Raw genomic sequence first — 26,531 nt, 5'->3', positions numbered from 1 at the left:
TGCACATAAACTATTTGTAAGTTCTTGATCCAATTAAATAAAGAAAAGAGGAGTGCCTTCATTGCTTTAACATCACTGATTGTAGAGTCACAATGTAGACTGAAGCTTCTTATTGTTATCAACAGACTCTGGTAGATTGCTTTTGAGAAACAAGTCACACAAGCTGTACAGCTTATTGGGCAGCCAGGTTTGCAAAGGCTGTGCATCTACTCAAGTCGATACCATTGGAACTTTCTGCACACAATGTTCCAAAAATTGTAGTTAAACATCAGCTAAGAGCACTGAATCATTACACTTATTTCTTACCACAATAGCATGGAATGAGAGAGGAAAATGTCATCTGAACTTTACAGCCTCCACCCTCCTGTGTTTCAGGCTGCTGAATACACCATCCCAAAAATACAGTACACGAAAGTTTCTATATACAATCAATGGAAAGAACCCTTGATGTCTTTTTGAGGTCAATTCAATCCAGCTGCTGAAAGACATTATGGATACACTTCTTGATTACTCCTTTGGAACGGAATTTCAACACATCAATGGGATCCTGCTACAAAATTAGGTTTCTCGCCTTGACACAAGTACTGATCACAAGTGTTTGCAGATGCCCATTCATTACGCATCCTCAATATGTCAATCGAGAAAGTGGATCCAGAGCTACCAATAAATGTGCTTGCCATTGCACAAATTGTCTTATCCAACATTGCAATAACCTGCATGCACATCTAAGTGGATTAAGCATTTAATCTAGAGTAATGCATTTGAGGTGTGAATATGAAGAAGAATATATAACCCCCGACCTCTTTCTCCCCAAGCAATCCATGTCTTTGAAGCGGTGAATCCCATTTTTCACCCTTGTCATGGTCAGGCCTTCTGACCAAAGGAATCCTCACACCATTCTGATACAGCAAGCTCTGTAGCAAGCCTGTTTCACTCTCTTGAGCATCTGTTGAAAGGTAGATTACAGGTGCTGATGTGGACCCCACTACACGCAAGATGCAGGCAGCAGCTTGAGGAACTGGATAAAAGTTACAGTTGTATCCTTTCTTGCTATTTTCATTGCTAGAAAAGCAAATAGCACATATTAGTCTCTCTCTTTTCTTTTTGTAAAGTGTATATTAGTCTCTCTCTCTCTCTCTCTCTCTCTCTCTCTCTCTCTCTCTCCCAAAAAAAGGGTAATTGAATTAATTACTGAATTGCGACAAGAGTCACAAATAGACTAAAAAGATGGCAGAGGAATAGAAAAAACTGCCATATGCCATGAGACTAAATCATCCGGAGATGAATGCCTGCATGCTGCACGATATCAAGCTGCCAATGAAGGAGACCTAGTAGCCGAGCAATATGACTTTGCACACCAGAATGGAAATCAAAAATAAAGGCAGTCTGGGTGGACCACTTATTCCAACAACCCAATAACCCCAAAGGCACAAAAAGTGAAACACAATATTCATGTGTAGTGTAGCTGTACAAGATCTGAAAATTTAGGCCTGCCAAAAACCCAGTCGCAGGGACACATAATAGACCCCTCCACATGGCCCCAATTCATAAAGAAAAGGGACCAGATCTTTCTCACAAAGTCACCACCGAACAGGATATAAACATGTGGTGAGAAGTCTCCACACTTGAAGTACAGAAGAAGCAAGAGCCATTAGAGACATTCCCTCGAAAAAGAGCTGAAGCAAGGGGGAGGCCACCCACTGACATTTTCCGAAGAAATACTTTGCATTTAAAGGTTGTTTTGATGATCCATAATGCACACTATGTGACTGCTCATTCCTTACCACATAGTGCTAAGTGACCTAAACTTCAAAGAGCCATCTACTACTTCCGATAAGGCTCTTAACGTTTCTATTCAATCATTATCTTTAAGCAATGATGAATAAAAGCCATTTCAATATGCCTTTTAAATCAAGATAAATAAATCAATAAACGTTACTATAAAAGTGCAAAATGGATATTGGAATTAGACACACTAACCATGATACTACATGCATTAAGACCTTCCCAACCAAGGTTGTCCACGTCCAACAAATGGGTCAACCCATCCAATCCGTACCATCTAGTAGGGGCTGTCTGGAGGTGTCTGATGGCTTCCTTGCACCAGTGAACTGCATCCCTTCCAAGGTCAGCTTTTTCCTCTTGTTCTCTCCAATGGCTCTCTCTTCTCCATGCTGCTACATGTATTATGACCTTCCCAACAGACAGGTCAACCCATCCAATCCATACCATCTAGTAGGGGCTGTTCGGAGGTGTCCGATGGCTTCCTTGCACCAATGAACTGCATCCCTTCCAAGGTTACTATTTGGCGACCATTTTCTGTACTTTTTCCTCCTGTTTTCTCCAATGACTCCCTCTTCTCTACCACCTAGCCTCCCCCAACATCTCTTCTCTCTCTTTTTTTTTTCGTAAAAGGTAATTGTATTAATTACAAAAAAAGGTACAAGTTTACATGATTACAAGATACACGAGGGCTCTAAGCCAACGTGTGGAAAATCCCAGTACGAAGCCAGGAAAAAGTTACACAAGTCATGGCAAAGACGCAAAGGAAATTGCCATATGCCAGGGAAGTAAGTCCTCCTGAGGGAGCAAGTCCGAGTGCCGAATGAGATCTATCTGCCAATGCAAGAAACCTTTAAGCCTAGCAATGTGTCTTGGTACATTAGAGGCTGAATCAAAAAGAAAGGCATTCCAAGTGGTCCAATTGTGCCAGCATCCCCAATATCGAAAAAAGTGGAATAAGATCTTCATATGCAACTATGGTGGTGTGGGGTATTTTGGGCGCACAAAAACCCAATCGAAAGGGGTTAGTGAGAACCCCACCACCGCGCGCCAAACCTGTGACAAGAGCGACCAGATATTCTTAGCGAGTGGGCAAGAAATAAATCGATGTCGGGCCGATTCCACAGTAGTGGTGCAGAAGAAACAATTGCCGTTCGAGATTCGACACTTGGAAAGGGCCGAGGCAAGAGGAAGACCACCAATCATCACCCGCCAAAGAAAGACCTTACATTTGAAAGGTGTCTTATTCAACCAGCCCTCCATCACAGTTGCCTTCCACCATGATTGAGATTTCCGCAATCCCCATACAGTATTAGCTTTAACACCCAGCCATTGATGATCTTTAATCAGAAGATGATACACCTGATTAGCAGAGGCCTTTTCCAGACTCAACCGACCTGCAAGGGCCCAATCCTACCAAGGACGATCCACAGCAAGGGCAGGAAAGGGTTGCCTGCTCTGAAGCACTAACAGAAGCTGTTCCCATAAATCACGGTATCCACGCAGGATTCTGAAAAGTCTCCTGGCAGTACAAAACGATGTGAGGACATCACGACTTGCAAGGGTGGCATCCGCAACTGAAGTCACACCCAAACGGGCCATGCGGTTGAATTTTGGTCTGAGCTCATGTTTGTCTTCCCATGAAAGTAATCTCGAGACTGCCAACAATTCCAGTTGAAAAGAGTTAGTATACAAGCGGTCCTCCGCCGAATGCCAATGCGCTTTTTGGAGCGCCACTTTCCAGGAGCCAACCAAATGCAGTAACAGAGAGGAGGACGGACTGGAAAATCGAGAGTCTGCATTAAGGACATGCCACCAAGAGCTCCAAAGTTGGATATTGCCATGTCGAAGCCCGTTGTCCTCAAGAAAATAACGGGCTAGAATGGCCCACGGGTGATGATCCACACACATGGCGCGAAAGAGAGACCAACGAAGTGCTAGCATATGAGTTTCGGCATCCAAAATAGCTCCACCACCCAAGCGTTTGGGAGTACATGTATGTGACCACAAAATCCACAAAATCCACAAAATACCTGCGTGCAATGAATCCTTCTTCCATAACATGAAACGAATGGGGCGAGTGAGAGCCTTCAAAGTAGTAGGAGTCCACGGCAGCAATGGCAAGAAATATGTGAGCATTAGCAGCATAATTGTCTGAGCCACTTTGAGGCGGACATGGAAGGGCCACACTTGTGACTTCCAAAACATAAACTTAGTTGCCAGTTTCTGTGAAATCCACTCTAGTAGGCTGCTTTGGCCGAACATCAACACCCAACAGGTACCCAAGATGCCTGACAATGGAACCACGGGGAACCACCTGACCCTGCCAACCCAATGACTGTAAATCAGACTCCGTGCAACTGAGAATGGCTGATTTGAAGGCATTGATACGAAGACCAGAAGCATGACCAAAGAGCGTCCAAACATCTTAAAAAATGCGAATGTTGTCCTTGTCTGCACGCAAAATCATAAAGCTATCATCAGCCAAAGATTGGCTAATAAAGTGCTATCCCAAAGAAAGAGACAATCCGGCCAGCTAAGTAGAAGCTGCCATTGAAGATAACATTGAAAGAACCGGGTGGGTCACCAGGGCAAAGAAGAGAGGACTCAAAGGGCAACCCTGTCTCACCGAACGTGCAAGGACAAATGGCTCTGTAACCCCACCATTGAGCATGACTCGCAAAGAAGCCGCAGCACTAATGGTGTAGATCAATCGGGACATCCGATTACCAAAACCCATAGCAGACATAAGTTCTACAATGAAAGACCAATCTAAATAGTTAAAAGCCTTTTCCAGATCCAATTGAATCAATACCACTTCCTAACTAGAGTGCCTTGCATAGTCAATAGCCATTTGCACATTTAAGATATTATGCAGAATGTTGCGGCCCTAAATGAAACCATATTGAAGAGGATGCACAATAGCTGGAAGGTGCTTGTGGAGCCGATTCGCCACCACTTTGGAAAAGATTTTATACATCGGACCCATCAAAGAAATTGGTCTCCAATGTTGCAACATTGACGGTGAAGGAACCTTTGGAAGCAGTTTAATAAGGCCTTCTTTCCATGAGAAGGGCATGACCCCTGTGTCCCAAACTTGCTGAAACATAACCGCCAATGGCTTCACCAATTGGGTAGCCGAGCTCTCAAAGAATTCATTGGTGAGACCATCCCAACTAGGACTTTTATCCTTAGGCACGTGTAACAAAATATCCATAACCTCCTCCTCACAAATATCTGCCTTCAAAATAGTTTGCATATCAAGTGGAACCTGATGGCGGACCAAATCATAGAAGACAGAGCGTGCATGCGTAACCTAGTCAAAAGGCAACGGAGAATAACCAAGAAGATCCAGAAAATAATTCATGCACATTGACAATGGTCTGCAGATCAGTGACCATTCGACCTTCTAAATCCTGGAGTCTAGTCATATTTTCTTGAGCCGGAGAAACATGCAAGGCGCGAAAGAACTTATGAGTCTGACAAGCACTATCTTGCAAATTGTCAGTCAAGTTGTGCAGTTTGGCTTGCTGATAAGATTTCAACTGAAATTCTTTAATAAGATCAACCACACGCATCGCCAGCGAAAGCAAAAATTCATCATCTGGGTTGTCCACTAGCAGCGAACGAACCAAAGCCAGTAAGTCATCCGGTGCATGTCGACGCCTCCGACAAATAGAGGCATGATGGATCCCATACTGTCGAGCAACCCACTGCACATTAGAGAGCAGTCGTTCAAAGAAAGCTGAGCCCTCAAAGGCGAAGTCCAATAAAAACCTCTCAATCAATTGCTGCATATAGGCCTGAAAGATTGGATGCTTCAAATAAGATGAGTTGAAACGTAAAAGGAGTCTATCCAGCAACTGCATAAAAGGTGCAATGGGTTGTGCAAGCATCTCAAGCTGGAGAGGGAAATGGTCCGACAAGGCATATTGCTGCAAGACTTTCATTTCCAGCATCTCAAGAAGAAAATCATCATCCTGCATGATATGCATTCGGTCCAGCCATGACCATGTAGTTGCATATTGTGCGGAATGAAAAGTAAACCCTATAGAAGAAGGGTGGAGCCAAGACCATAAATCTTGCTTAAGTACCTCAAGAGCAAAGGCATTCCACACCCGGCTTTCCGGAGCATCCATCACCAAATAAATATCCTGAAGTGGACTGAGAAGAGACAATACACATATTGAAATCCCCCATCAAAAAACCCCTTCTGCCAAGTGATATGGAGCTCTGCAAAGTCTTCCAAAGATCCCGTCAAGATGAAAGGTCATTCGGAGCATAGAGACCCAGCAACCATAAGATTTCTCCTTCAAATAAAACTTTGATTACCACAAAGCAGCCCTGTACATCATTTTTAATAAGAACAGGCTGGTATTTCTCATGGACAATCATAAGCACGCCAGAATAGTGCATAGCATGTGTCCCTGCATAAAACAAGCGAAACCCATGGCAATCCACAACTTTTCCTGCTTCACCATAACTCTTGTGCTCAACCGCACACAAGACATCCCACTGATTCTCATGCAAGACAGTCCACATGGCATGTTGCTTATGGCAAGAACAAATGCCTCGCACATTCCACGTGGCTATCTTCAAAAAGGAAATCAGGAACAAGACACCGCTTGCCTCGATTTAACCTTTTCTGCTAGAACATCAAGGACACCTTCATCCAGAAAATCAGCTAACACTGCAAAAGAATTCTGACGGCCCGCTTTAGAGGTAGATGGAATATCCACTGCCTTGGGAGTGGAACGGGAATAACGACGATCCCAGGGTGTAATCACATTACCTCTAGTATCAAACGCCAACTTAGCAGGTGGGCCCTTTGGACCGTCTGTATATAATTTCTTCGTAGACTGATTAGGGGGAGCAGAAGAAACCATAGTACACGCAGCATGCTATGAAGAGACAATTTCTTTCCTGCGCATATACGTGCACACGGAATCCTGTGAAACATTAGGCCTAGAATCCACCACGCTAGCATCCAACTTTTTACCTTTTTTGGGACATGCCTCTAGCCAATCATTGCTACGGGAATCCAAACCCAGGACCTATTGTTTACCTTTATCCAAAATATAAGGTGGCTGGATGGCCTCCTGTGATGGAGCATCAAGCACCATGTCCTCCATAGACAACACAACATGCGCATCATCTGAAGACGGTTGCCTCTCTGGGCATTCGGCCATAAAATGCCCTAATTTTCCACACGAAAAGCAGTGTCCTGCAAAGTTGCCCCATTTCAAGCGAAAGTGCAAAGGATGCATGCCAGAGCAATTAAGGCGAAGCCACGCAGGCCTTTTCTTGGCAGTGTCCCATAACATACACAAACGGTTTCGATTCATGGCCCTTAGGCATGGGGGAACCAGCACCGTTCCCACAACGAACATGGCATCCTTTAACAATGGCCAATAGACAACCGGACAATTTTCCACTTCAACCCACACCGGGCATTCACGTTGAAGCAGACGCTGAAAGTCTGCCATATGGCACCATGGTACAGCATGGACCAAGCGGCGATCAAAGAACAATGGCAGTTTGGACAAGGGCTCCGTCCGATGCTTCTCCGATTTCAGCAACACCTCATAGAAGCCTCGGGGCCCAACAAAGATCTCTTCAACACACTCCCCTTGTAGTAAATGGTGCAGCCACTAGCGAATATGGGAAAGCACTGGGATCCTGCCAGTGAAGAAGATATAACCGCACGCTCATAAAACACCGAAAAAGAGCGCAAGACAGTTTTCGGGTCCACCGTGACTTCCAGAACTTCTTCAGTTCCCGAGTCAGAAAAAGCTTTATGATTATGCTAGACAATCGCCAAGTAGAGTATTGGCAAACTCCAGCAAGTGCTCCCAATCAATCTCCTACGAATCCGTATAATCAGAGGCAACCTGCGCATAGGAACATTCCCGATGGCCCATTGTCTCTTCGAAAGTATGCTTGGAGCGTTTGCCCGCAGGCGGAAAGTCAAAACCAGAAGGAATCTCCTCTGTGCAAGGAACCATATCCTCCGGTTCCTCTGTATCAGAATCCGGACCAAGGGCTGCCACCGTCTAGTTGATAAAAGCCATATCCAGCCCAGCCATGCTTCTGTCCTCTCTCTCTGTTTCTCACTCTCTTGCTCTCTCACTAGCGCTCACTCACACACACACACACACTCTCTCTCTCTCTCTCTCTCTCTCTCTCTCTCTCTCTCTCTCTCTCTCTCTCTCCTAGTGTACAAGAGCAGATCAGTTCTTTGATCTGCGCAGGGTTGCAGTCACATGCTGCCAGGTTAGGGCTTCCTGTCTCTATCGCGGCCCAACAAGATACACAAGGCAGGCACCCGCGGGCAGATGCCGTGCAGATGACTGATAGGGCAGCAAACGAAAGGTACATGTTTCTACAAACGCCGTGGCCTATCAGACTGTCCTGTGGACCCCGTCCGCTCTGTGGACGGAACAATCCGTCGCTCCCTGCACTGAGCCCCAATGATCACGAAATACAGGCGAAAATGAAGCGGACTGCAGGCGGCGCCTGCAAACAGGGCAGTAGGTCGAAAGTTGACGGGCGTGATGTGGACGACGAAGCAAACGGAAGCACACGCAGGTCAGAGGTCACCCACAAAACCGGAATCGCGTCGCAAGGTTAGGGGGGCATGAGATCCGCCATCACACCCCTCTCTCTCTCTCTCTCTCCAACGTTCTCTCTCTCTCTCTCTCTCTCTCTCTCTCTCTCTCTCTCTCTCGTGACACACTGTGACAATGCAGCCACCTCTCTCTCATCATCCACACACATATATCCAAATTTAAAATCTCTCCCCCTCCCCCTCTCTTTCTTTCTTTCTTTCTCTCTCTCCCTCTCTCTCGCCCCCCCCCCAAAAATACATAACCTACCCATGGACCACACTCTCTCTCTCTCTCTCTCTCTCTCTCTCTCTCTCTCTCTCTCATCCCAACTAAAACCATCCATCCTTTTTATAGAGGGTGGTAAAACCCGATCAAGCACTTAATTATAGCAATTAAGAATTAAACATAAACTAAAATGCACACATTACCATGATAATCTTGGATATTGGACACCTTGTTGGCCCCAAAATCGGTGCCCCTCGCGACATTTCTTCAATTTATATTGCTATTGGATGGAGTACAATTGAGATTTCACAATCTCCTCTGCTGATCCAAAAGCCCCTTGCTATCACAACCGATCAGCAAAGCAATTGGGGCCAATTGCCCCTTGATTTTCACCCAAGACATGTACAAATGGAACCACAAACTAGTCAAATGATGCCCCAAATCAATTGGGATGGGCTAGCATCTAAAATCCCTGACAATTCCCTTAAATTTCAGCTATTAATTTCAATATACAATGCCTTTACTAATGGCATGGGTCCCAAGTTGGTTGCTAAACCCTAATTTATGCTATAAGTTGAGGATTTACAACACAAACTCCTTTGCTACCTACCAAATTTGACTGAGATTGGCTACAAATAGCTGAGATTTGCTGAGAATGGCTAAGCACAAGCTCAAGAAGGTGAGAGAATGCTGAGATGAGAGAGAAATCTCAAATTCTTCACGAGAAGACCCCAAAATCTACCTACTGCCTACTCCAACCTGCATTAAATGCAATGGCCTACTAACAGACACCTCCAAAATGCTATCGCCAACCTCTAATGAGTGTTTCACTACTGTCGCTTGCCTCCTAAAGGCCTCTGATGGCTGTCACCGCAATAGATGGTTGTATTCTGCACAAGGAAATGACCAACAGCTCCTTCTCTCTCCCCCCCTCAGATTGAATACACTGAATGGCTCTCTCTCAGCTCTAAACAGCCTTCACCATTGCATGGGTATTTTTGCCAAGTGACAACCTTCTAATCCCATTTTCTAGCAATTTCCACCAATTAATTAATTCTGAAAATTAATTGTAACCCCTTTGACCTTGCCCAAAATTAAAATTTCCCATCCACAATTTAATTAGATAGACCATGTGCAACCTCAAGTGGTACCCAACCTCAATTGACCCTAAGACTGGCATTAATTAATTAATTAATGCCTAGTCCATAGTATCACCACTACACTTAATGGCCAATTAACTATTTTAGGACCAAAACCAACACCAAATGACATCCAAAACCTAGCTGGCATAACTTGTTATAACTTTGCCCTTGACACCTACTACCTCCTCAAGATCCTTGGCATGTTACCATGAAATAACTAACATTAACTATTTTAGGACCAAAACCAACACCAAATGACATCCAAAACCTAGCTGGCATAACTTGTTACAACTTTGCCCTTGACACCTACTACCTCCTCAAGATCCTTGGCATGTTACCATGAAATAACTAACATGTGTAACTGCCATGTGCATCACATGTGCCTTACAACATTGCACATTTTGATTATTAAATTAATCAACCTCAAGTGGTCCCCAACCTTAGACTAGCATTAACTAATTAATTAATGCCTAGTCCATAGTGTCACCACTACACTTAATGGCCAATTAACTATTTTAGGACCAAAACCAACACCAAATGACCCTTAGACTAGCATTAACTAATTAATTAATGCCTAGTCCATAGTGTCACCACTACACTTAATGGCCAATTAACTATTTTAGGACCAAAACCAACACCAAATGACCCTTAGACTAGCATTAACTAATTAATTAATGCCTAGTCCATAGTGTCACCACTACACTTAATGGCCAATTAACTATTTTAGGACCAAAACCAACACCAAATGACATCCAAAACCTAGCTGGCATAACTTATTACAACTTTGCCTTTGGCACCCACTACCTCCTCGAGATCCTTGACCTGTTACCATGAAATAATTGACATGTGTAACTGCCATGTGCATCACATGTGCCTTACAACCTTGCACATTTGATTATTAAATTAATCAACTGTTACTAGCAAGATTAAAGCATCTCAAAATTTCACATCCCCATAATAGACCTCTCCCTTGAAATCCCTGCAATCGTACTTGATTGCAATCCATTGTGCCAAAGCAAAAGTTTGTGACACTGGAATTTCCATAAGGCATTAAAGTCACAACATTGGCCACTGTTGCCTAACCATGCCATGTGCCCCAAAACTTGCTGAAAATTTCTAGCTACCAAAAACATAGTAGAAGATTGAAAAATTGGCCACTGCTGTCTAACTATACCATGTGCCCCAAAACTTGCTTAAAATTTCCAGCCAACAAAACCATAGTATAAGACTGAAAATTTGGCCACAATTTTTACTAGAAACCCATTGGATGCGGCATCCATAACTCATGTTTCTCAACTATTCTGACCTCACAACCATAGTAAAGCATATACTCAGCATAAATCATGGCTAACACCGTCAATGGCATTCACTAATCATGCTATTGTCCATGGAACCAGCTGATAACCATTGAAAACTGAGCATAAACTAATCATAACTGACCTCAAAACAAATTGCTAACTGCTGCAAATGTGATTCCAAGCTGATCACAAACCTAGTGCAAAAACTCATGCATAGCTGATCCAAAATTGACCATAAAGTGATCTCTAACTAATCAAAAACCCATGTCAAATTGATCAGAAATTGATCCTAAACTAACATCAAATTGATGCAAATGTGTAGTTGCAGAACCATGGTAACAACCATACTCATCTGCAAACATCTCACAGTCACTAGTACACTAAGTAGTGACCTCATGGCACACATACTATTAACACGGTACCTTGGATACATAATGAATACATCCAAGATCCACTACATACGAGAGCTATCCATAACCAAAGGAGTGGAAATACTACCACCCCCTTGACCATCAAACTCTACTCAAGCCTTACTCTGCTAAACCTCATTGAGCCTGATCCAAAGTCCGCTCTAACTAAAGATGTCTAGGTAAAGCTACAACAACTAAGGATGGTCTACCAAGTCATTCTCTTCCATCCATTTTGCATCCATTGGTGAATAGTTCTGAAACTTCACCAAATATCTCCTAGAAACTTTACCTCTAACATTTCTTTTCTTATGTGTCAAAATCTACTCCGGTACTAAGATCTCATCCAACTTCTCAACCTTGAGCTGAATTTTAGCAAATATATTCTCTAGCACATCACTACAAAAAAACCTTAACAAAATGATATGAAAGGCATTGTATATCCATCAAAGTGGAGGCAATTTCAGTCAATAAGCCACATCACTGATCTCCAATACTTGAAAGGGCCTATAGTATCTCATACTTAACTTTTGATACAACCTCTCTCTTCCTTTTATATTTTTCAACCTTGCGTTTTCAAAAGACAATAATATATCATTGTCCTTTGCAAACTAAAATGCGTCTATGGCAATCAACTACCTTATTTTGCTTTTCTAGAGACCTCTGACGTACATACTTTATCTTTGCATAGGCTATATCAAAGTTTTCCACATAGCAATCAGCCTCAAAGATCTTATCCTCAAAGTGCAAAATAGATGGTACCTTCTTGCCACCCTCAACCACCTCAAATGAAGCTTTGCCAGTGAAATTATACACCGTATTGTTATATGCAACTCAACCAATGGCAACTACTGCTCCCACTGTGTCTTATGGCCTGATACATAGCACCTTAAAAGATCTAACACTGGAATTTGCATTTTCAATCTAACTATCTATCTGAGGATGGAATGATGATGAGAATTTAAGTGCAGTAGCTATATTCTCAAACAACCCCTTACAAAATAAACTAGTCATCCGAGGTCTTCATCACTAAGACGATCAACTCTGGTATACCATGATACTTAAAGATGTGCTGCAGAAATAAGTGTGTCATATCATCAACCTTTATCTTCTTTCTCACTGCAATGAAATGGGCATGATTACTAAACTTGCAAATGGTAATCCATCTCCCAATATTTCCTATAGGCGTCTTAAGAAGCTCAAAAATAAAATCCATAGCAATGCTCTTCCAAGGCCTATCTAGAAGAGGCAAGGGTTAAAAAAAACCTAGTAACTTTTGTCTATCATACTTTACCTTTTGACATATCATGCATATGCTGACAAACTGCTCTATATCATGACTCAAAGTTGGCCAATAAAAGAAATGCTCCACTACTTTGACTATGGTATCAATACCTCTATGTCCTACATACAAAGAAGTATAACTTCCACTGACCACTCTAGACCTCATTGACTTTGTGATACACAGTTATCTATGCATCATCACATGACAAAGACCATTCTCTCAGCACAAAGTACTCATGTCTATGGTCATTGCAAAGCTAATCATAAACATTAGCAAAGTCTGAATCAACAACATATCAGTCTTTCATGGCATCCAACTCAATGTGATAAACCGTGTTAATGGCTAAAATTGATGGCTTACGTGATAGCGCATCAGCTACAATATTCTTTTTACCATCAATGTGTATAATCTGAAAATAAAACATAGAGAGGAAATTCGCACATTTTGAATGCTTCTCTAACAACTTTGTCTATGTCAGAAAATACCTCTATATCTAATGATTTGTCTACACTATGAAATCAGCCCCTAGCAAATAATGTTTCCACGTAGATAGTGCATGAATTATAACTCAGAGCTCTTTCTCATATATCTGCCAATTTCTCTCTCCACCATGGAGAAGACGATTCTCATAAGCAACAACTCCAACATCCTACATTAAAACACCCCCAATGTTGTTTCCACATGCATCACACTGAACTACAAATAACTTTCTTAGATCGAACAATACAAGCATAGGATCTGAAGTGATCTTTTCCTTTTAACTTTTCAAATGCTGAAGTTTCCACTACTATCCATCTAAATGGCACATTTTTCTTTTACAAAGCATGCAATGAAGATACAATTTCAACAAACCCGCTTACATACTTCTTGTGGTAGAAACATAAACCCAAGAAGCTCTAAATCTCATATATTTTTTTCAAAGGTGGCCATGATCAGATTGCCTCAACCTTCACAGGGTCCATGCGAATGCTATCAACCAATATATTGTGCCTCAAAAAGTGGATTTTTTGTAAAAAGAATTTACTTTTCTTATCATTAATGACCAGCCTATGCTTACACAACTCATTGAACGCAATGTCTAAAGGCTTCCTGTGCTATGCCTTTTTCTTTAAAAATGCAATCATATCATCAAAAAATGTGTCCACAAATCCTCTATATGAACTAAAGATGCAATCTTATCATTCAATTAAAAGTGGCAAGAGTATTCGTAAGTCCAAAAGGCATGACAAGAAACGCATACAACCCAAAAGATGTCCTAAAAGAGATCTTAGGTATATCCTCTCATCTAATGCGTATCTCGATTCTGATGATACCCACTTTTCAAATCTATATAGCAAAATATTGCTACCCCCTACAATCAATCCATAACATCATCAATTCAAGGGATCGAAAACCGATTGTTTATCATGATTTTATTTAAAGCACAATAATCAATGCACATATACCATGAACCATCCTTTTCTCTGCACCAAAAGCACTCGATATCAAAATGGTGAAGAGCAAGATTGAATCAACCATTTTTCTAATAGCTCATTCACTTGGCTTACAATCTCCTATTGGACTGCATTGATTGTGGTGGCTTACTAGGTGGGCTACTTTCAAGGATCAAATCTATGCTATGATCTTCAAGCCTTTTAAGTCGTAGCCAGGCCGGAAGTCACTGAGAGAAGCAATTAGTATACATTTTCAGAAATGAAATATGATCCTTCTCGAACTTTGACATATTCCTAACATTTTCGTTTATCAACCTTGTTCTTAGTAAAAACCAAGTATATTAAAAGGTGGTTTTTCATTACTTTTCAAATGGCAACAACTGATACAACAAGGATAGATTCCCCTTTCAACTTTACATCAAGTATATGGGTCTTGCCCTTATGCTAAATAGTGATCACTTTCGCATACGAATCAGTCACTACATATATACGATGACACCATGGCATACTAAGAAAGACATCACAATCCTCAAATGGAGCAATAAAAAATTATTCACTATCCACAAATCACTGAATGTGCAAACGAAGCTTTCCAATGAGAAGTGTAATAGACTCTACATAGCCTTTGCATGCCATTTCAACTTCTCCCATGGGCCCCATCTCATCCTCTCTAAAACCTAGATAGGCTACCATGTTTATAGAGATAAAGTGGCCTTCATGTACCATTATCAAAGATAATCAAAGCATGTTGATCTCTGATTTGCCCCATGCTTTGTATAACTCAATAGACCATCATTGGACTGATCACTGACAATATTAGGCACCAATCCAACTGATGCTTTGGACCTCTTACCCTTAGGATCTCCCTGATTTTTTCATTTTCCACCTTGGTACCTATTGGGACAATCTTGAAAAAGAGTCCATATCTCCCAAAGGTTTTATCTTAAGTGTAGAAGCTATGATGGATGAGATTGAGACTGCCTCCATGGTCTTGACTTCCATCTTGAAAGGTTTGTCCTCTATATCAAGCTTCTAGGACTAATTCTTGGCGATATTCCTAGTTAGCTTGCACATAACACTTGTTTTCTTTCTTTAGCTTTTTATGCTCCTCTCAAGCAATTGCTTTCTTGAAAGTATCTCCCCCACTACTTGTGGATTTGCCCTTCTCCTTGAATTTAGCAACAATGGATAGGTTAGATTGACGCATCTTTATGCACTTCTTCCTCACATTAACCAAAATGGTAATATGCTAGTTGTTCACAAACTTAAAGATCGTCTCATCCTTACTAAGGAAAAGAAAACATACATCAATAGAAATTTGGTGAAGTTAGTGAAGAAGATGTCCACATCCTCCTCTTACTTCTTCTTCTTTTTCGTAAAAGGTAATTATATTAATTACGAAAAAAAATACAAGATTACAGGATTACAAGATACATGATGACACAAAGCCAACATGTGAAGAGGTTTTCTCTTTCTCTCTCTCTCTCTCTTTTCTGATTACAAGATACACGAGGGCCCTAGGCCAACGTGTGGGAAAGCCCCGTAGTAATACACTGAAAAGGATACACCAATCATGGCAACGACCCAGAGGCAATTGCCATATGCCACGGATGCAAGTCCTCCCGAGGGAGCAAGTCGGAGTGTCGGATGATATCTAGCTGCCAATGCAAGAGCCCTTTAAGCCTGGCAATATGTCGGGATACATTAGAGGCCGAATCAAAGAGAAAAGCATTGCGTGTGGTCCAAATGTGCCAGCATCCCCAATATCTGAAAAAGTGAAATAAGATCTTCTCATGCAACTGTGGCGGTGCGGGATACTTCGGGCGCACAAAAACCCAGTCGAAAGGAGTTAGCGAGGGCCCCACCACCGCGCGCCAAATGTGCGACAAGAGCAACCAGATATTCTTGGCGAGCGGGCAAGAGAGAAAACGATGTCGGGCCGATTCCGGCGGTGTGGTACAGAGAAACAATTGCCATTCGAGATGCGACGCTTGGCAAGGGCCGAGGCCAGAGGAAGTCCACCAATCATCACCCGCCAAAGAAAAACCTTGCATTTGAAAGGTGTCTTATTTAGCCAGCCCTCCCTCAGCGTTTTCTGCCACCATGACAGCGATTTCCGCAGTCCCCAAACAGTATTAGCTTTCTCTCCCAGCCATTGATGATCTTGAACAAGAAGATGATACACCTGATTAGTAGAGGCCTTTTCCAGACTCAGGCGGCCTGCAAGGTCCCAGTCCTGCCAAGGGCGATCCACAGTCAAGGCCGGAAAGGGTTGCCGACCCTGAAGCTCCGACGAAAGCTGCTCCCATAAAGCACGGTATCCACGCGGGATCTTGAAGAGTCGCCGAGCAGTCCGAAATGATAGGAGGACATTGCGAGTGGTAAGGGTGGCATCCGCAACCGACGTCACACCTAAACGGGCCATGCGATTAAATCTTGGTCTGAGTTGATGTTTATCTTCCCATGAAAGGAGTCTCGATACTGCCAACAATTCCAGCTGAAAGGAGTTAGTCTGCAAGCGGTCCCCTACTGGGTGCCAACGGGCCTTTTGGAGCACCGCTTTCCAAGAGCCGACCAAGTGCAGTAACAAAGAGGAAGAGGGACAGGAAATACGAGAGTCGGCATTAAGGACATGCCACCAGGAGGCCCGAAGCCGTGTGTTGCCATGGCGGAGCCCGTTGTCCTCAAGAAAATAACGGGCTATGATGGTCCATGGGTGATGGTCCACACACATGGCACGGAAAAGGGACCAACGAAGAGCTAACATATGAGTGTGTGCATCCAAAATAGCTCCTCCACCCATGCGCTTAGGGGTACATGCGTGTGACCAGGAAATCCAGGAAATGCCGGCCTGCAGTGAGTCCTTCTTCCACAGCATGAAACGGATGGGATGAGTGAGGGCCTTCAAAGTAGTAGGCGTCCATGGCAACAAAGGCAGGAAATATGTTAGCATTGGAAGCATGATTGTCTGGGCCACTTTGAGGCGGACATGGAATGGCCACGCTTGCGACTTCCAATACATAAACTTCGCGGCCAGTTTGTGTGAAATCCACTCCAGTAGGTCTTTTGGCCGTACATCCACCCCCAACGGGTATCCAAGGTGCCTGACAATGGAGCCACGGGAAACCACCTGGCCTTGCCAGCCTAAGGACTGTAGATCAGGCTCCGTACAACTGAGAATGGCTGGCTTAAGGGCATTGATGCGAAGCCCAGAGGCCTGACCAAAGAGTGTCCAAACATCTAATGCCCTGCGAATGTTGTCCCTGTCCGCCTGCAAAATCATAAAGGTGTCATCAGCCAAAGATTGGCTAACGAAATGCTGACCCAACGGAAGAGACAGGCCGGCCAGCTGAGCAGATGCTGCCATGGAGGATAACATTGAAAGGACCGGGTGAGTGGCCAGGGCGAAGAAGAGAGGGCTCAGAGGACAACCCTGTCTGACCGAACGTGCAAGGGCAAATGGCTCTGTAACTCCACCATTAAGCATAACTCTGGAAGAAGCCTCAGCACTAATGGTGTAGATCAATCGGGACATGCGGGTACCAAAGCCCATAGCCGACATGAGGTCTGCAATGAAAGACCAGTCCACATAATCAAACGCCTTTTCCAGGTCCAATTGGATCAATACCACTTCCTGACCGGAGTGCCGCGCATAGTCAATAGCCATTTGCACATTTAAGATATTATGCAGAATGTTGCGGCCCTTAATGAAACCATATTGGAGAGGATGCACAATAGCTGGAAGGTGCTTGTGAAGCCGATTCGCCAGCACTTTGGAGTAGATTTTATACATGGAGCCCATCAAAGAGATTGGTCTCCAGTGTTGCAACTTTGACGGCGAAGGGACCTTTGGAATGAGCTTGATAAGGCCTTCTTTCCATGAGGAGGGCATGACCCCCGTTTCCCATACTTGCTGAAACATGGCCACCAATGGCTTCACCAACTGCGTGGCCGAGGTCTGAAAGAATTCATTAGTGAGACCATCCCAGCCACGACTTTTATCATTCGACAGGCGCAACAAAACGTCCATAACCTCGTCCTCGCAAATATCCGTCTCCAAAGCGGCTTGCATATCAACTGGAACCTGCTGGCGGACCAGATGATAGAAGACCGAGCGGGCATGCGTAACCTGGCTAGAGGGCGAGGAAGAGGAACCAAGAAGTTCCATAAAATAGTTTCTGCACATAGTGACAATGGTCTGCGGATCCGTGACCATGCGACCTTCCGAATCCTGGAGTCTGGTCATATTTTCGCGGGCCGGAGACGCATGCAAGGCGCGAAAGAACTTATGAGACTGGCAGGCGCTATCTTGCATTGTGTCCGTCAAGTTGTGCAGCTTAGCCTGTTGATAAGACTTCAACTGAAACACTTGAATAAGATGGGCCAACCGCCTCTCCAGAGACAGCAGAAAATCATCATCAGGGGAATCCAGGAGCAAGGAACGGACCAAAGCCAGTAAGTCTTCTGCTGCATGTCGACGACGGCGGCAAAGCGAGGCATGATGGATCCCATACTGGCGAGCAACTCGCTGCACATTAGAGAGCAACCGTGCAAATGAAGGCAAGCCCTCAAAGGCGAAGTCCAATAAGAACCTCTCAATCAGCTGCTGCATATAGCCCTGGAAAATTGAATGCTTCAAATAAGAGGAGTTGAAACGTAAAGGGAGCCTCTCCAGGAATTGCACAAAAGGGGCAATAGAGTGTGCCCGCATCTCAAGCTGGAGGGGAAAATGGTCCGACAACGCATATTGCCGCAAGACCTTCATTTCCAACATCTCGGGAAGAAAATCATCGCTCTGCATGATATACATTCTGTCCAGTCGCGACCAGGTAGTTGCATATTGTGCGGAATGAAAAGTAAACCCTGGAAAAAAAGGGTGAAGCCATGACCAAAGATCTTGCTTGAGCACGTGCAAAGCAAAGGAACTCCACACCTGGCTTTCCGGCGTATCCATTACCGAATGCCCTGAAGTGGACTGAGAAGAGTCAACACACATATTGAAATCTCCCATCAAGAACCCCCTTCGGCCGAGTGACGTGGAGCCCTGCAAAGTGGACCAAAGATCCCGTCGGGATGCGGGATCATTCGGAGCATAGAGGCCCAACAGCCATAAAATCTCTCCTTCAAATAAGACTTCGATCACCAGAAAACGGCCCTGCACATCATTTTTAACAAGGACAGGCTGATATTTCTCATGGACAATCATCAGCACGCCCGAATAGTGCGTAGCATGGGTCCCTGCATAAAAGAGACGGAATCCATGACAATCTATCACTTTCCCTGCTTCACCGTGACTTTTGTGCTCAACTGCACACAATACATCCCATTGGTTCTCGTGCAAGACGGTCCACATGGCATGTTGCTTATGGCGAGAGCAAATGCCTCGCACATTCCACGTGGCTATCTTCATGTATCCTCAAAGAAAGAAGTCAGGAACGAGGCGCCTGCTCCCTCGATTTCACCTTTTCCGCAAGAGCATCCAGGACACCCTCATCCAGAAAATCAGCCAATACTGCGAAAGAATTCTGGCGACCTGCTTTGGAGGTAGAAGGGAAATCCACTGCCTTGGGAGAGGGGCGGGGATAACGCCGATCCCAGGGTGTAATAACATTTCCTTTGGCATCGAACGCCAGCTTGACAGGTGGGCCTCTGGGGCCATCGGTATAGGCTCTCCTTGGAGATTGATTGCGGGGGCCCGACGAGGCCATAGGACGCGCAGCCTGCTGTGGAGTGGCCATTTCTTTCCGACACGTATACGTGCGCACGGAATCCCGGGAAGCGGAAGGCCCAGGATCCGCCAAGCCTGCATCCAACTTTTTACCTTTTTTAGGACGTGCCTCAATCCAGTCAGTGCGACGGGAATCCACACTCAAGACCTGTTGTTTGCCTTTATCCATGACCTGAGGAGACTGAAAGGCTTCCGGGGGCGTGGCATCAAGCACCATGTTGTCCTTGGGCAGCACAACCTGCGCATCCTCCGAAGACGTTTGCTTTTTAGGGCATTCGGCCATGAAATGCCCCAGTTTACCACATGAAAAGCAATGGCCCGCAAAGTTGCCCCATTTTAAGCGAAAATACAAAGGATGCATGCCCGAGCAATTGAGGCGAAGCCACGCGGGCCTTTTCCTGGCCGTGTCCCAAAGCATACATAAACAGTTGCAGTTCATCGCCCTGAGGCTTGGGGGAACCAGCACTGTTCCCACCACTGCCATCGCATCCTTCAACATGGTCCAATAGACCGCCGGACAGTTTTCCACCTCCACCCACACCGGGCATTCGCGTTGAAGCAGACGCTGGAAGTCGGCCATGGGGCGCCATGGCACCACATGGACCAAGCGGCGATCAAAGAATGGCGGCAACTTGGACAGGAGCTCAGCTCGATGCGTTTCTGATTTCAGCAGGACCTCATAAAACCCGCGAGGTCCAAGGAAGATCTCCTCAACAGACTCCCCTTGCAATAGATGGTGCAACCACTGGCAAATGTGCGAAAGCACTGGGATCCTGCCAGTGAAGAAAAGTATAACTGCACGGTCATAGAACACCGAGAAGGATCGCAAGACTGATTTGGGGTCCACCGTGGCTTCCAGCACATCATCCGTTCCCGTAACAGAAAAAGATTCGGTATTATGCTGGACATAATCACCAAGCAGAGTATTGGCGAAGTCCAGCAAGTGCTCCCAGTCAATTTCCTGCGAATCCACAGGATCAGAGGCCACTTGCGCATAGGAGCGTTCCGGAGGACTCATTGGCTCATCAGGCGTATGCTTGGAGCGTTTGCCGGCAGGCGACTGTTCAGAACTCGGCGGTAACTCCTCCGTGCAGGGCACCATATCTTCCGACTCCTCTGCATCGGAATCAGGGCCAAGGGCTGCCACCGTCCGGTCAAGAAAATCCAAATCCAAGCCAGCCATACGGCTATCTTCACACGCGTCCTGGCAGAGGACGAGCTAGGTTAGGTGAGGTCGATCCTGCGGAGGGACGTATTGCTGGTCCCCAGCTTCGCGCAGGATCCAGTCAAGCCTGCGCTGCCCTGGAGGAAGAGGCCAGGCGGCGCGCAGGGCAGGAAGGCGAAGAAATCACAGGGCAGGGCAGCGCAGCACGCAGGCGGGTGAAAGACGAACGGCGCGCAAGGGGATGACGAAGGGGCGCAGGGGGTAGCGACAGGCGAGAGGGCAAGGCGGCGCGCAGGGCGGCACCAAGCCCGCAGGTCAGAGGGGCGGCGGCAGGAGGGCCAGACGGGCGCAGGAGGGCAGACGGGCGCACGCAGGGCCAGACGGGCGCAGGTTCGCAGGCGCAGGGTAAGACGAACTGGCAGGGCCCAGAAGGAAGCGGAGGGCGGGACGGGCAGGTCAGACGACCTTCGGCAGGTCGTCAGACACAGGCGGCGCCAGCGCAGACCAACTCCCCGCCATTGCGATCCACCTCTTCGTACTCTCTCTCTCTCTCTCTCTCTCTCTCTCTCTCTCTCTCTCTCTCTCTCTCTCTCCTCCTCTTACTTCTATTAAAAGGACTCCCACTCCTTCCATTGATACAACTTGTAGTCCCTCAAAGTAACGAAGAATGACCAAACACATTCAGACCCAAGTGATCACTCCATGTAATATGATATACAATCTCCATCTTGAAGACTCCTAAATATGAGAAGAATCTTAGATCCTTCTATTTTGTGTAGCTCTTTCATCTTCTCTCCGAGCACTCTCTTGCCATTTCCATGATCTCTCATGCATGTGGACCTATAAAGAGTTGAGAACTGAAGGGCACATACTTGGATCCTAGAGTTTTGCCATGTGCTTCTATCATGCTTAAGGAAGTGCCTAGCAAGCTCACTGTAAGCAAATTGTCATGTGGTGGTAGATCATACAAGTGGCTAGGTGAGAGCTAGCCTAAGTACTTCGTAGGTTGAAACCCCTAAAATAATATGGGTATATCCATCAGTCTCAAACATTGAGCTTATGTAGCGCAACACTTTCCAAGGAGCAGAGCCCTAGCCCCAAATCCATCACTACAACATCAACTTCTGAATCCCCTCTAGTCACCACATGCTCCCTACAATAGAGAAGGAACAAAGATTTTGAAATTCTCTTATCCAATCACTCCTTGCCCATTCATAAGAGTAGGCCTTGATACCAACTATGAGACTCATAATCCTAATTGCAACTCAACAAATGATGAGAGAAACCAAAAGGATGAAAAAGATGCTCAAATCTTTATTACAACAGTTAATGGAGATTTGTATAGATACCCACTGCAAAAACCCAAGAATGAACCAATACTCTTCACTTCGATTTCTTGAAGCCGTCTCACTATTCGAATCGGAACAACTCTTCTACATTGCAAACCTGCCCTCAATCAATCTTCAACCATGATCTACCACAAACACTCCAGATCACCAATCTCACAAAAGACTTCTCTTCGCTGCTCCTCGCAGTAGGCACAAACAGAAGGATATGAAGATTGTGTTTGCTGATCATAATAATCTGCTTCTCAGTAATGATGATTTCAGCTACCAGCAATCCGTTCTTATTCCAGCTTCAAAAACATGCTCCCAATTGGCTTTTCCCTAGTTGTTTGGAATTGCATAAAGGAGAATTGGGAGCAAATAACAACAGCAACCCACCAAGCTGTCTCTGATTCAAAGGATGTCTGTCTCACCACCAACATTGACTCCACCTAGCAAAGAACCATCTATGATGACAAGAGCAACAAATATATGCAAAGGCAACTCTCATCTAGCGGTGGTGGAGATAATAGCCTCAATCCTCAAATAGTCTGATGATAGCATTAAACAAGCTCTTGCAGACATAAATGGCATCCCTTTTTTGTTTCTTTTGTTTATCCATGACAAGATATACCATGGGTCAGTTGTATTAAACAATACTACACCATAGGTCCATTTGGCCTTTAGCACATGTTAATGATAGCCTCAATCCTCAAATGAGCAAGCTCTTGCACACATAAATGCCATTTCTTTTTTTTTTTTGTTTTGTTTATCCATGACAGGATATATCATGGGTGACGGGTCAGTTGTATTAAACAATTCTGTACCGTAGGTCAACTTGGCTTTTTGCACCTGTTAATATACGTGCCCCTCCCCCAGGCCCTCTTTCCCTCCTTTCTTTCTCCCTCCAATTTCATGCATTATCTTTCAAAACGATGTGAGACTTACCAGAATGTCAAGAAGCCATATCTTCTGAAATGCAATGCAATAAAATTTTCCCCCAAATATGTCTGAATGAAACGTTCTGCTGTCTCAACAATATAGTTGTGTGGCTGCAGAAGAGTCCTGCAGGTGTGTTTTAGTGGGCCCCCCACTTGATTAACCCAATCTGCCTCTACATCTGCATAAAACATATCACCAATGCCTATGATTTCATCCTCACAGGAAAATTTATCAACAATCTCAGAAGCATGATGGGAAGGAGTCTTCAAGTGGGCTTCATCCGGCCAGACATCTTCTTTCTTGGCCCAGGAGACACCCAATTTCTTGAGCTTCTCCTCGTGTTCATGATCCAGGTAGCAGCCATGCATGTAGCAAAGGAATCTGTTCACATGGAGATGGCCATGGTGCTCTGCCGTGAAATCATCAAAAGTGATGACAGTCTTGTTGTTTCGCAGGCAATTCCGAATGTGAGGGATGTCAAGCACTCTCTCATAGTTGTAGTCCATCTGGGGGCTGGGCAGAATCAGGGCTCTGCCAAGAAGAGCAGCAATGAACATGTGCTTCTCTATACAAATCAAGTGGTTGGAGAACTGCCCAGATGTGCAGACAGCAAAGAGGAACTTGCCAGGCTTGGGCTTCCACGGAATCCCCTGCTTCACAGAGTATTGTTTGACGTCCTTTACTTTGCACACAGGCAGGGGCGGGACGCCATTCAGGAAGCTGCTGTTGAGCTGATGGTAAGGGGACAGGAGCACCTGCTGGGCCTCTTGATTCAATCTGATCTGAGAGACAATGTCTGCTTTGAGGTCCTCTGCTGGGGGGCCTGCTGAGGTGGAGTTGGAGACTGTGTTCCAGAGCCGGAGAAGGCCATCTGCTTGCTCCTGAAGCAATGCCAGAGACTTCTGCCCCGCTACGAGGACGTCAGTAAGCCTAGGGCTGGACGCGCCGGAAGATGATGAGAGAGAGGACGGGGAAGCGAGCCAGCCTGGTGATATGAGGGTAATGTAGAGAACCAGAGAGCCGAACAGCAGAGCAGGCACCACTAGCACTTGCCCCTTGTCCATGGCCGTGGTCGTCATGGCTGTGGTAAGGGAGCGAAGAGGCAAATGAACACATACGGTTAGAAGAGACGGAACAGTCCTGGTTGTAGGAAAGGAGGAGAAGGCCTGCTTTACCGCTGGCATCTGTGTGACACTCTTGCCACCAACTGGTGCTTCTGGTAAAAGTACATAATCAATATACAAATGAGACTATATCTTCTAGCCTTCAAAGTTCATCTTAGAAGCTAATGGTAAAAGTACATAATATACAAATGAGACTTTACATACTCAATACACAAATGAGACTATATCTTCTAGCCTTCATCTTAGAAGCTAAAATATATTGACATTACATCGAGACTTGGAACACCTGTATCGGTTGCTAAAATATATTGACACTACATCGAGACTTGGAACACCTGTTTGCTATCGGTCGCTTGCCCAAATTTCTCTTTGGATGGAACTTACGACCCATTTATGGTTGCATTCCCAAATAGCCCAAACTCTTGATTGCCAATTATTAACTCAACTTATGATCCCATTACAACATCCATCTTGATGACCTCCTAAGTGGAGCCATAGTCACTTTTTGCATTATATAGCCTAAGGTGCCCTAAACACTACCCATGAGATTGGAACTTGACCTTGGGTTCAACACACATCTCACTACCACTTAAATAAGCAAGTCTTAGCTATCTTCCATCACTCGTGATCTTTTAATCCTTCATATTTCATAGTCTTTAAAATGGAAGCACCCAACCAAAACATTATTCCGCCTAATCACTTCCAACCAAAAACAATATGCCACACCTAATCACTCCCAACCAAAACTCTACCCCACCTAATCACGCCTAAGCCTATGTAGACAAAGGAGAAAAATGAACATCTTTCATAATAAATAATTTGGCAGCACTGAACCAAAACATCATATCACAAAAAATCCCTCTCAAGCTTATGTGGACATGGGAGAAAAGAAATGTATAACAATGTTCAGGAAAAAACCTTTCAAAACGAAAGCACTAGATCACCATACCACCAAATCACCATCAAACCTATGTGGACAAAGGAAAGACAAAACAATATAATTTATTATCTTTAAAGTGGAAGCACCAAATTGAAAACATTGTACCATCAGATCACTCCTAAGCCTATATGGGTTTCCAATGGAGAAAAAAGGACAACATTGTATGGGAAAAAACAAATTGATTTGCATTCCAAGCACAAGAACGCATGCCACATTTATGAATACTTCATATTTGCGATGAGGACTCCTGAGGGTTTTAGATGTGTATGCGCGGGCGCGCGCGCGCATGCGGACATGCACTCATGGTGTGTGAACCATAGTCCACACGCATGCTTTAACAACTTCACCAAATCTATTTAAAGTAAGAAGAGATCTAAGATGTATGATTGGCACAAGCTAACTAACATGTGTTCTCCCTTTTTCTATAAAGATGGCCAATGATATTCAAGGTTCCTATCTTGTTGTCACTCCTCCCACATGTATCTAATAGCAACAATGATAGTCAAACAAGCTCATCTGTATAACTCTCATTTGGCTTTTCTTCTATCTAACTTTGACATGCATATTTTCTACTATAGTGGTCTTTTGGATCGGGTCAAGCCAAATAAAAGCTTCAAAGAATTCTCCTTTTTGATAAACCAACCTCTACCCCCACATGTAATTTAAGATATCTTTTTTGGATGGAAGTTGCTACCTTCTCTAAAGTCCATACTATACCAGCCATATGATACTTTCACTAGTATTCATACTACATGTAATCACCTATACAATAAGAAATATTACTTTAGAATTTGTCAACATGTGGGAACCACCGAGTGCAAATTATCTCTGATGAAAAATTGTGTAAGGGGCTTAACCATATGCCCCCAAGGTTTTTTACTATTAACAAAGCAAACAAGGCACTCATGGAGGCCTTTAAAGAGTTTTTGAACTTGCTTTGGTTGGCTAGGTTATACTATAGAGATAAGTTTCAATGCTACATCTTAAAAAAACTTAAGATAGCAATGAACCATGCTAATGCTCAAACAACATATGAGGCAAACAAAGGACGTATGTCCACGTTACTAGATGACTTACATATTTTTGGTATAGACAAATCCCTAGCAATCCCTTATTCTTTTGTAAAC

General features: G+C 44.4%; 1 protein-coding gene across 2 annotated transcripts; it reads right to left on the bottom strand.

The window, feature by feature from the left end:
* Positions 1 to 24,556, bottom strand: LOC148024633 (O-fucosyltransferase 14-like). Of its 2 annotated transcripts, XR_015693328.1 has the most exons (4): positions 23,347 to 24,556; positions 801 to 1,062; positions 307 to 713; positions 1 to 234 (listed from the first exon to the last, which is right to left on the bottom strand). XR_015693328.1 is itself a non-coding variant. In XM_087694254.1 (3 exons), the coding sequence occupies exons 1-3, from the start codon at positions 24,522 to 24,524 to the stop codon at positions 537 to 539; spliced, it is 1,617 nt and encodes a 538-aa protein (XP_087550380.1). In that variant the 5' UTR covers positions 24,525 to 24,556; the 3' UTR covers positions 1 to 536. The 2 variants fall into 2 exon arrangements, 1 of the variants encoding a protein (XP_087550380.1); XM_087694254.1 differs by having other exon boundaries at positions 1 to 713.
* Between the last annotated feature and the right edge of the window lie 1,975 nt (positions 24,557 to 26,531).

The sequence above is a fragment of the Lygodium microphyllum genome, chromosome 15 (genome assembly GCF_053477565.2).
Source record: "Lygodium microphyllum isolate KBCC chromosome 15, Lygodium_microphyllum_v1.1.10, whole genome shotgun sequence".
Taxonomy (NCBI): domain Eukaryota; kingdom Viridiplantae; phylum Streptophyta; class Polypodiopsida; order Schizaeales; family Lygodiaceae; genus Lygodium; species Lygodium microphyllum.
The sequence above is the reverse complement of the archived record's forward strand: the minus strand, read 5'-3'. Positions and strand labels throughout refer to the sequence as shown.

What these genes read in the sequence shown, in the direction of transcription:
- LOC148024633 (XM_087694254.1), bottom strand. Translation starts at nt 24,524, where the DNA reads ATGCCAGCGGTAAAGCAGGCCTTCTCCTCCTTTCCTACAACCAGGACT. An exon ending in TATGGCTTCTTGACATTCTG is followed by an intron (nt 1,063 to 23,346) that starts GTAAGTCTCACA and finishes TTGCTTTTCTAG; the next exon opens with CAATGAAAATAGCAAGAAAG. An exon ending in GATTGCTTGGGGAGAAAGAG is followed by an intron (nt 714 to 800) that starts GTCGGGGGTTAT and finishes ATGTGCATGCAG; the next exon opens with GTTATTGCAATGTTGGATAA.